This window comes from Micropterus dolomieu, linkage group LG19 (assembly GCF_021292245.1).
Source record: "Micropterus dolomieu isolate WLL.071019.BEF.003 ecotype Adirondacks linkage group LG19, ASM2129224v1, whole genome shotgun sequence".
Taxonomy (NCBI): domain Eukaryota; kingdom Metazoa; phylum Chordata; class Actinopteri; order Centrarchiformes; family Centrarchidae; genus Micropterus; species Micropterus dolomieu.
This window is the reverse complement of record NC_060168.1, coordinates 19,310,950-19,323,196: the sequence shown is the minus strand read 5'-3', so window position 1 is coordinate 19,323,196 and position 12,247 is coordinate 19,310,950. Positions and strand designations below refer to the sequence as shown.

The 12,247-nt window shown below is 40.8% G+C and overlaps 1 protein-coding gene across 1 annotated transcript in view; it reads left to right on the top strand.

Annotated features, from left to right (window-relative positions):
* Nucleotides 1-12,247, top strand: part of macrod1 (mono-ADP ribosylhydrolase 1) — a 58,563-nt gene that overhangs the window by 13,308 nt on the left and 33,008 nt on the right. Inside the window, exon 2 of the mRNA XM_046031628.1 lies at nt 3,502-3,618. Coding sequence (XP_045887584.1) covers nt 3,534-3,618 — 85 coding nt within the window. The 5' untranslated portion in view covers nt 3,502-3,533. The remainder of the gene's footprint in view (nt 1-3,501; nt 3,619-12,247) is intronic.

The following is a 12,247-nucleotide window of genomic DNA, read 5'->3' as shown; positions in this document are numbered from 1 at the left end:
TAATCCAGGCGTGATGAGATGAAGGTGTGTAAAATGGTCTCGGTGTCCTTAAAAGTTAACATAGATCGAATTTTTGCTATATTTCTAAGTTGATAAAAACATGATTGAACAAGCTTTGTGGTGTGCTGCTCGAAATTTAAATTACTATCAAACCAAACACCAAGGTTCTTTGCAACAGGCTTAATGTTATTTACTAGGGAACCAGCAGATGGTAGTATTTGTACTGCCATCTGCTGGGACCCAATGACCAGGATTTCTGCTTTGTCTGAGTTCAGCTGGAGGAAATTGTTTGACATCCATTTTTTAACTTCACAAAGGCAGTCGGTAAGTGAACTCAGCATTCCAGGGTCTGTGGATCTGACGGGCAAGTACATTTGTGTGTCATCAGCATAAATATGAAAAGAAATACCATGTTGATGGATAATATGTCCAAGGGGAAGCAGATACAAGGAAAACAAAATGGGTCCTGAGACCGACCCCTGAGGCACACCATATTTAACTGGACAGAACGAAGAGACATAGTTGTTTACAGACACGCAAAACTTCCTATTTGACAGGTAGGATGAAAACCATTCTAGGACAGTACCAGAAATCCCTACCCAGTGCCTCAGTCTGTCTAACATGATGTTGTGATCAATGGTGTCAAAAGCAGCGCTAAGGTCCAGGAGTACCAGGACTGAGCACATGCCTTCATCAGCAGACATTAAAAGGTCATTGGTGACTTTAAGCAGGGCTGTCTCAGTTAGAGGTCGACCGATATGTTTTTTTTTCATGCCGATGCCGATACCGATCTTTTGAAATCCGGGTCGGCCGATGGCCGATTAATGCTGCCGATTTATTTTGGCCGATATTTGCTTGGTTTTTAACCTCTATTTGAAAGATAAAATGTAAAAGAAATGATAATTACTTAACATAGACAAACTTTCTCAACAAAAACATTTATTGAACACTTGAACAATGAACAATCTGCATTCTGCACTTATAAATTAAAAAACTATAATGTAAAAAAACATATATAAATAAATTTTATAAATGTAAAAAAAATATATTAAATAAACAAAACGGGTAAGAAGAAAATAAACTGTCAAATATACTTTTCGATGAAAAAATAAATAAAGTTTAAAGTTTTTAGTGCAATTTACTTAGCAGCTCCATCTCCTTGTTTCTGAGGGAAGGAAGATTTGTAAACAACAATACAAAAAGGAATGTGAATAATATTATATTTAGTTTCAATCCAAATTCCAGACCCTGAGTCTTCAGCCCACCCATTCTCCACTGAAAGTTCTTAGGCTAATACTTTATATAAATATAAAGGAGTAATAAGAATTGAATCCTTACCGTTAGCTCCTTAGGCACTGGATGAGGTCTGCTGCTCACTCGGCTGGAAAATGACTCTAGCGGCAGCGCGCATCAAACATGTGTTCCACGACAACACTAGGCTGCCCACAGATACACCTGCCTAATAATCGGCTTGATATACTTGGATATTGGCCGATGTCGATTATGTTAAAAAATGCCAAAAATCGTCCGATTAATCGGTCGACCTCTAGTCTCAGTGCTGTGGTACTTCCTGAAACCAGATTGAAACTTTTCAAATAATTTGTTATTTTCCAGTACAGTGAGCAGCTGTTTGGACACAATTCTTTCTAGAATCTTTGCAATAAAAGGCAGTTTTGAAATTGGACTAAAATTTTGTGGGAGGGAGGGATCTAAACCTCGGATGGATAGTAACCATGGCAACAGCTTCTGTACACTACATAGCTGTAGCCTATTTAACATATAATCATAGGCTACATAACTTTACCTGATAGGCCTACATCTAGTTTTGCAGGGATGCTCTGCCATGCAAATTCCTTCCTGTTGATGTCCTGATGACTATTTAGGAGTAATAGATTAGATTCTGGAAACTCACAAACAGCGAGGATCAGTCTCTCTTCCAATGATTTGTGCTGCATGTCGCAAACAAAAAGTTCAAGACAATTCAACTTTGGAAGTGCAGGGGGCGTGTACGTGAGGCACATTGCGACAGTTTCACAGAAATGCGCCCACTTGTTGCTACACCTTATGCTCGACCACTTCACCTCACTATAACAGGGACACTTGCTACTGAACATAGACTCTTTATGCTGCTCCCTGATAAAGGAAAAATGTTTCTGCTGATACCTGTTCAGAAAAAAAACAAGAAAACAGATTTATATGTGTTAATATGTTTATATATGTTAACATTGTGACTCTGGATTCTTAACTTGTTTTAACAAGCTAGATAAAACGTAATGCCCTGGTAGTGGCAGATAGCTTTGGTTTTACATTTGATTTGATTACATTAATGTTTAAGTTGAGATTTACAAGAAATTTATTGATACCGTGTAAAGGGAATACTGCTGGTCAAAAGCACCTTATTTGTTAAGTTTTTGCAAACCACATGTTATTGCACTGCATTTGTGTATATAGCAGTACATTTAAATTAAAAGTGTGCAATATACTATCATTAATCGCGATTAATCGCAGAAAATCATGCAGTTAATCGCGATTTAAAATTTTTAATTGTTCCCCAGCACTAATTAAATTGAATCATGTGTGTGCGGCTTTTCCTTCCTTTCTTTGATGTCTGCATGCGAGCCAGCACCTCACTAGAATAGGTGTGTTTTTTCTTCAGTTCTTCTTAGCGGAAACGTGATGTCATTTCATGATCTATTATGAAATGATTTTTCACATAGGGTTAAATTCAGTTTTCCTATTAAAATGTATGTTAAATATATTGGCTTTGAAGAATTGTATTTGTTGTTGCATTCAAATCCGTTGTTCCTATTTTGCCTTAATTTGTGTTAATCATAAAAGTATGATTTCATTAAATATAAATGCAGCTCTCTGGTCCATAATGCGGAGAGTCATAATGATAAAGCTGTTGCGATCAATGTTAATGGTATAAATGTTAACTTTGAGGATATGTGTTTAACTGCAAAGGGGGTGCAAAGATTATGACTGAAACTGTGATGTGGCACAGCTGTAAAATTGCTTTTCCTGCATCATTGCCCTCCTGGAAATGAACACAGTCACGGTCTTTAGATGTGGTGTGGATCAAAGATAGATACACATTTCTGAATATTATGAAGATTTATGAAAATGTAATTAATAGAGTCTAATTGACCAAAAAGTCAAAGTCAGCTGAGTCCTTAATAGGACATTAAATCGAGTAATTAACTAAGGCAGCAGCCCTAAAATCCATTAAATAGACTGACGTACAAAAAGCAGATGCTTTGACTTACCAAAAGGAAAAAAACAGAGCATTGGTGTGAAATGTTAGCAACCTACACTTGACGGGAAATTCAACCGTTCACCACTAAAACTGACATTATCAGGTCCTTTCAGCTCTAAGCTCTGACACCTGTAAATGTGCCTGCTGGACTTCAAACAACATTTAGACTCCCTGTAAGTAGTCAGATTGCAGGGGATTCATTTAAGTAGGCCAACTCTCTGAATCTCCTGTCCTCTCCTCTCCAGTGGACGGAGCGATCCACCGCGCTGCAGGTCCAATGCTAAAAAAGGAGTGTGCTTCCCTCCACGGCTGCGAGACCGGAGAGGCTAAGATCACTTGTGGCTACGGCCTCCCATCAAAGTGTAAGTATAAAAGTGTGTGAGAGTAGCTTCCAGCTACTCCAGTGAGGCTGCTCAGTGTGGTTTTACTAGACAGCTTGCAGGTGTGAATGTGTGAGAAAGGGTGACAGTGATGCAGGGTGTTGCTTAAAAACAAAAATAAGGCAATTCTGCTGTCCAAATATGGAACAAGAATGTTTTGTTCTTCACAAAAATCATGTACACACCTTAACTACTTTTCTTCTGCGAAGAAGTGATGGAACACATCTAGGTATACGTACTAATGTCACTTACTTCCTTCCATTTATAGCAGAGTAAATGGCACTCAATTATTAAGTGGCACTCCATTGCAGCGTGTATAATGTGGGGAAACTTAGAATTCAACATGACAGGAAAAGCTTTTCTAGGTTTTTTAGTTCCGGAAAAAAAGATCTCCTCCAGGTTTTCTGACGTATAAAACACAACACGTGACTGCGGGGAGAGTATCAGCACTCATTGTAGACATTAATAAGAAGGACTGAACAGCAGCAACTAAACTACAGTCTCTTCCTGTTTCTAGACACTCAGGATTGAAGTCTGTAGGTAAGTTTAATTGATCATGTAGTTACTGATATTTTGTTGTTGACCTTTTGCTTCATGTTAAAGATGGCTAAACTATCATATCACAATTGTGTCTTCATTTAGTAAAATGTTCCAGTTTATTTTGAGGACATTTTGAAAAAAGATTGTGTAGTTAGTAAGAGCAGTAAAAGCAGCTATGACTGAACAAAAAACAGGATCCATCTAGAAGCTCAAACTTTGGCAAAGGAAAATTAAAGGGAAAGTTTTTAGGTGACTTCCTGGAAGTAGGGCTGCAAGTAACTTTTATATTTATTGTTGTAATAATAATACTGATTTCTATTAATTGAATAGTTGATTAGTCTATGAAATATCAAAACAATAGTGAAAAATTGTCTATTACAAGTTCAAAGAGCCCAGAGTTACTTCTTTAAATTACTTGTTTTGTCCATCCAACAGTCCAAAAGTCAAAGACTCAATTTAGAATAATAAAACACAGAAAAGCAGCACATCCTCACATTTGAGATGCTTGAACTAGCAATTAATTTTCTGTCAATCAACTAAGCATTTAATCCAGTGGCTCCCCAACCTGAACCATTGTCTACTTGTGACATATGTCTCTGGTGCCCATTTAAACCAAATTGGAGTGCAGTGCTAAATGAGTGGATTACTCTTTTAAATTTGTTTATTGTAACATGACGGATTATACATCATAAAAGTCTTTGAATCAGTCACAGTATTTACTTGTGTGATACTGTGTGTAGAGTGTAACACAATTCAAAGTGTTCCCGTGCCATTACATGAGTCTCCACCTCCTACCCTCCTGATTTTAAACATGATCTTTTGATGTGGAGCTAATCATGATGTTGCTCGCCACTGTAATGGCACTCAAACAGCATGACACCAATAGGTATCACAACAACTTCTATAACCAAGCCATGTATATTACAATGACCACCCAGGTACGTGTCCATCATTGTGTGTGTGAGAGAGAGATTAAAGGAACACTGAGGCTCTGTGATATCAGCTTATGGTTCCACGGAGAGTTTAAGTTCACAGTGAAAGAAAGAGAGAGAAGGCGATGAAGGCGAGTTCAAGGCAGAATGAGAGCAGCAGTACAAGAGATAGATAAGGAGAGAGTGGTAAAAAGATAAATAAATAAAACAAAGTAGCGTGGGGGAGGCGATGGATGTGAGGGGAGCTGAACACAGGAGGGAATTAGGAGGAGATGAGTTCTTACGTTGTCTGTTCTCCTTTGTTGGTTCACTTGTTTAACTTTGAGGGTGTTAGCTGTAATGTTTGTGTGTGAGTGGATGCGTCTTGTCACTGTGTGCAACTATGTGTACATGTTTGTGCCCGAGCATGTAATTGTGTGCATGTGTATTTTTCTCACGCTGATTTACTCGATCGTGCGTTCTGGTGCTGTGCCTCTGCTTATTGTGTTTACTAGTGTCTGCGTTGTATTAAGTGTTGCATATCAGTGTATACAGTGCGGGTTGCCTGTCAGGCCCTATCACTCTCTTACCTGTAACTATCTGTCAGCATGAGATCTGTGTGACTGACTTTATTTCTGACTAACTGAATAACTAACTGTGTGTGGGCATGTGTGCATGTGTGTGCTTGAGCCTCTACGCCACGCATTCATGTGTGCGATACCCAGCATGTGGTGTGGAGACTGGCTGTCTCCTCCCAGACAAAATATTAAGACCCACGAATAATTCAAGATGTGTCTGCTCCATTGCTTAAACACTCACAACAGGGCTTGATTACCTCTCAGCAGGAGGGAGAGAGAGGCGAGACAGCAACAACGGAGGGAACGCAAAGCAGGGATAACAAAGCAGGCAGAGTACGATGTGAAGGCAGCACACTGCTGTGGAAAAGAGCAAGAAATGAAAATGAAACTCGACAGGAGAGCGGCAGAGAGGTTGAGAGACAGGTCCAATCTCAAAGCCAACACTTTGATCTTGATTTGTATGGGCTTGCCACCAGATGTGGGATTTCAAGAGTGTGTGACTCACAAGTTGCCAAATGGTCCAGAGGACCTGCTGTCAGCCCTCCTTGCAGAGTGTCCGTCGATGATCCAGCAGCCACTTAGCCAGTAGCATCCCAGTACCGTAACCTAGCAACACCCGGAGCGCATGGCACACTACCGCTGCTGTTTAGCAAAAGTCGCATGCAATTTGGGGATGTTGACAAATGACAGCTGGAAAATTTCAAGCAGGGCCTGCCTAAATTCACATGTTAACCAAAACTTAAAAGCAGTTAATCAGCAATCTGTCAACTTCGGGGCATATGAGCCACTGTAATTAGGAGGACTTGATTAGGAGCGGAAAGGTGTGGGATCAGTCTGTCTGTGTGTGCATAAAATCAGTGTGTTGCTCACTTGCAAGAGCATATGTGTAGGTGTGCGCTGGTGTGTGTTTTGTGGTTGCCAGAGAGGGGAGTGTAGGCCGAATGTGTTGTCTGGACTACCCAGCGCCCCAGGGCTCACCTGTGTACCGATAAACACAGCTTGTAACCCTGCTAACCCATTCCCCAGCTGGTCCTTGCTCCCCTGCCGAACACACCGAGATACAACGTCGTAACACACTGGGGAGAGGGAGGTGCTGGGGGCGGGTCTAAAGAGAAGGAGAGAGAGAGAGATTGGCAACATGAGGTTAGAACCGTAATCCCTATTCACACGCAGTGAAGGCAGCTCTGCTTTAGTGACGTCATTACAGAGACTTACAGACAACTTTTCATTCTTACTTTGATGATCAGCTGATCATCTGAACCTTCCTAGGTCCACAAATACAGTGGAAAATAAGAAGTCATTATGAAGTCACACGACTAGGGTTGGGTATCGTTTAATATTTTACCAGTACCAAAACCAGTACCCTTAAAGTGATACCGATACCAACTGAGTACTTCATTCGATACCTTGTCTAAAATGCCACCTGTTGAAGCCATAGTAGTTGATTGGTAGCCTATTATTATTTTTATTGTTGTTATGGACAAGCAAGGTTATCTATTTTATTTTCTTCTTGTTTCAAATAACTGATTCATAAAAGTATTGGGAAATTGTATCAGATCGCTCCTCATCCTAATTAGGTCATCCTCACGGGTAGTATTATACAGGGAAAGACTACAGCTTGGGAGTTTTTTTATATTTGAATGAGAGAGGAGGAGGGAAATAGTTTAGTGACTAATAAGTTGTGGGAAACAAATTTAAGGTAATTTTTTGATCCATGTGTTGAGAATAAACAACGGAAAATTATTTTTGTTAACTTTTGATCAATAAACTGAATTGAAAAATCTCTGCGAGTGCTTTTTCCTTTATTGGTGAGTCGCAAACCTCTAAAAATGACAGTAACAAGTATAAATCGAGTAAGGAATCTGTTTAAACAAGTGACTTAACTATACTAAAGACTCACAAACAGAGGAGAAGAGAGGCTGCACGTCCAGCCGATCAAACAAACTACACTTGAAGCAGCTGCAAAAAATACGCAGCAACAAACACAAGCAGTCAGACATTCATACAGGTTAAAAACAAAATCCTACGTCAGTGCATTTTAATTGGAAGACCAAAAAGAAGGTGACGAGATAAATTATTACCCAAACTGTCAATCGATTCTTAGATGCAATCGATGAGGGTGATTCTGAATCAATTCACTAATGTCAAGATACGAATTTCAAAATGTTAATTGATAATATAATGTTGACGGAATGCAAAAGGTGGCGCTCTCGGAAGTGCGGAAGTGCAGCGCCTGGACAGTCCTCCAGTGTGCACACAACAGAGACCATTCCCCCTGTGTTCGGCGTACCACAGATGCATGAATGAATGACACCCTATTAAAATTTCACACGATCATTAGTATCAATGCGCAACTAATGATTTTTACTCGCACTTGACGCTTGGCTGGCTCCCTGTGTATCCTGTGTGTGTGCGTAGTGAGCGTGTGGGCGAGCGAATGAGAGAGTGCGAGTGGCAGAGAGTGACGGTAAAAAGTTAGAGGAGGAAAATATTAGCATTAAGTTGTCTGTCTGGCAGTAAATGTACGTGTATGTCACAGTGTGTCCATTAAGAAAGTCTGTCTGTTGTTTCCTAAACTGCATTGTTAATTAGCTGCATGTCATTTCTACCTACTTGTCCAGGAACATCAGGTACAAGCTTAGAATGAACACATACTGCACATCCTGATAGTTTCAGAGGAGTCTGAAAACCGGTTGTTAAAGAAAGGATGGTGGTGGCCATGGAGCAGAGATGCTCATAAGTCTTTGAGCTAGAGTCCAAGTCAAGTCTCAAGTCTCTCGTGGTTATAATTAATGTTGTATCACACGCTGCGTTCAATCCAGGCTGCTTATAAAACTGCATAGCTATAAGGAATTCTGTAACTGTAACCTGTTTTTCACTTACAGAGCACAACCATGTAATGTGCAATGCAATCAATGACAGCTTAAACTCCTGTAAGTCAACACATCCCCAAGACTCTCAAACCCAGTATAACGTTATAACTAAATAAAACTGTAACGTTACATGATCAACAATAAACCTGTAACCTGTTTGCAGCCAACGTTAATAATTAACATGATGGCAGCCAGCGGGATGTAAATGATTACATTAATCGACCACCACAAGTTTGGCAAGTAAATAAACGCTCATTCATCTTTTCATAACAAACGACAGTCGGAGAACCCCGGTAGACTTTAGCTAAAGCAAGAAGCAAGCTAACGTTAGATGGCCAATACTGAACTAAACATGTTTACTAACCTCAGGTTACTAACCTATTTGCGTTCAGCGCTTCTTTGTTTGGGTCTTGTTGTATGACATTTTAAAGCCAAAGTTTTGATGAATGGCTCAGCAGCTGCCGCTGTTTGTTGTCCTCTCTCACGTGTGGCGGCGCGCAGCTGATACTACGTGTTATGTAGGCAGATTATAGGTAATGGAGGGAGGGGAATAACAGCAAGCTTATCAGACGTTTCCTAAAAATAAACATTGTTCACCAGTCCCGCACCTCGAGTCCGAGTCAAGTCTGAATGTTTCGAGGACGAGTCTGAAGTCAAGTCTGAAATCACTGTGTGGGCGACTTAAGTCGGACTCGAGTCCGCGTCCCCATCTCTGCCATGCAGGAGCTGAGTAAATTAGTAGTTACTTAGTAGTAAGTAAATTAGGCAAACTAGTCCTTTTAAGCAAATAAGGTGACGTTTCTTCTGGATTTCAATGTGCAAATTAAATGCCTGGTAATTATCCATCATTTTTATTATCGGTGCCTAGAGATTCCCACCCCTAATATTTACATTAGTTGTGCGGACTCTATTTTCTCCTGCAATGAGGGATTATTTGGGGATGTTAATGTGTGCAACATTATCATTCATTTGGAGTCATTGCCAGTTGGTCAATGTAAGTCCAATATTCACTCTCCTTTAGCTCAGTTTTTGGTCTTTACCTGTCCAGGTCCTACTTGTCCTACTTAGTATGTCTGTTGTTTGGTGCTGAGCAGGTAGTGTACAGTGGGTTTTTAGAGGATTAGAGTAACTTTAAAAAGCAGAGCTGTGAGAATGGACCAAAACAGAAATTCAGGGGCTGGAAAACCAAAACAGTTAGCTGAAAGATGCTAAATGCTCCATAGAGATGAGGGGAGCTGCAGAGTAGAGTGATTATTCTAAAATAAATAAATTGATTATAACAAAACCTTTCAGCATAATTGCCCACATTTTTTTTTGTCATCGCGATGTCTTGAAGTTAGGGAGAAATTGGCAGAGTGAAGCATACTGTTTGGGGATAGCGGGAGTTAACACAGTTGGAGGTGGAAAAAGATGGAAAGAAAACAAGATGGAGACGGAAAGGCCCAGATAGAAAAAGTGCTGAAGGAAATAGAGAGGTACAAAGCAAGAGAGATATCACTCTGTCAAAAGCTGGCTGTTATGCTCCCCTCTCTTCGCTCCCATCTCCCAGATTCTGTTCCCTCAGTGGCCAATTACCGCTAATTAAAATCCTCACTGCAGCTCTCCCGGACTCCCCCTCTTCCTCTCCTCCAAGAAAGACCTCCATCTCCCTGTTTTGCCTGTCACCCCGTCGCTCTCTTGTCTGTTTCTCTTTCTTTGAAGACATGGTGTTTCTGCTTGTCGCGATCAACAACTTAAACACCTTGTTTCCCCCTGTTCTTCTCATGTTCTTTCTCACCTTTATACCTCCTCACCCCTCTCTGTTTTCTCTTTCTACACTACATTTGGTCACCCCCCCTCTCCTCCTTCTTCTTCTTCATCTTTCTCTGTTGCATCTCGCGCCTATTCCCCCCCCCCGTTGCTATCATCAGCAGCAGCAGCAGTAAGGTTTCTTTAGTAGTGCCAGGAGACTTGACAAGGCTGTGGGCTAAAGACTGTAGCACTCAGACTGTGATACCTCTCTAGTTGGGAGTTTTTTTTTTTTGACAAGGTTGTCGACATCTTTGCTTCTTCCTGCCTTGGCGTCAGCAGTGCGATACTTCTAGGTGTTAAAGAGCTTCGTCAAAGCTGCTGATGATGATGAGGAGGAGCGTGATGATGATGATCACAGCAGCCGCCCTGGTGTTAATTCATTCAGTTAATTCATTCGCCTTGAAGGAGAAAAAGAGATCCCAAAAAAAAAAATAAAACCTCCAGTGTTGCTTGCCTCAGCGAAAGAGAGTTGAAGTGAGAGGGAGTAAACGTCTTTGCTGCTGCTCTCTGATGAAAAGAATTATGTCTGCTCCTTTTAGCATCGGCCTCTTGTTCCCCCCTCCACCGGCTACTCTTGTCCTCCTGTTTAGAATAACTGCCCCTCTGTCTTTCTCAGAGAAAGGTGGAAAGAGATAGGGAGAGCCGTAGGGACCTTTACAAGACTTGAGCCTTCCTTTTGTGCCCAAGCCTGGGCCTGGATTTAAGAGCTGTATCCGCTTGGCTGAGCACAAACTGAGGCCGGGCACACAAAGGACCAGCTAGCCTTTTTCCTGCCTCCTGCTTTAAAGGCAGATAAAGAAAGGCGAGGGACAGATGGAGGTATGAGAAGAGAGGGAGAGAGAGAGAAAGGGGAGGGCAGAGGATGGACGGCCGGATGGATGGACGTTGAGTATGAAAAGCAGGAGCAGCGACTCGTGGCCTCCCAGGTAAGAATGGTGAAAGGCCGTTGGTGGTGTTGGGGGGGGGGTGCAGAGTTAAAAGGAGGAGTGACAATAAGCAGGGAAAAAAAGCTGGAATCGCAGACAAAAAGAAAAGCCAGGCGGGTGTCACTGGATGGCACTCTTAAGGCTCTTGCCAGTGTGACGCCCACTTATACAAGAGAGCAGGCCGACACACACACACACACACACACACACACACACACACACACACACACACACACACTGTCTCCCTCTGCCACTTTGTTGGGTAAATGTGCATGGCAAATCAGGTGTGTGATGAATATAGTTTAGACTGCACTCAAGTACAAATTTACTTGCTTTTCCCTCCTGTCTTACTGTTTCCCTTCCTTGCCTACTTGTTATTTTTTTACCTTTACTTTGTTTCCTTTCATTTGGTTGTTGTTTTTGTAAGATCATACAGTGTGAGGGGCCCTTAAATTAAACACGTGTAGCAGCAAAAAGCTTTTGTGTTATAATTAGGTCAGACTGATCTTGTGTTTTATATCTTATTCTAATCGATCTGATAAGCATTCAGTTTAACCAGATGGAAAACAGGATAAAACCACAAAGGATATTAACATTTTATGAGGAAAGGGGGCTGTAAGAGAGAACAACTGACATAAAAGAAAAAGACTGCGGTAAAAGCCTCGGATGAGACTGGTGGTACTGCTCGGTTTAGAAAAAAAAAAGATAGAAAGATGCTACTTTAAATTATGTTTTTTATACATACATTTTACAAGTTTATACAAAGATTTTAATCAGGTTGGCTTCGGAAAAATACCGGTTTTATTGCACCAAAATGATCTCCATTATTAGAAACTTCCTAGATAAGAATGTACCTAGATGTCTGTGGTGGAAAGTAACCAAGTAAGTTTACCAGCTACTTTAAAAATTTTCTTTAAGATTTTATATAAAAAGAATGGAAGATGAGCTTATTAATATAATGTCTGTCAACCAACTTCAACATTAAATGATTC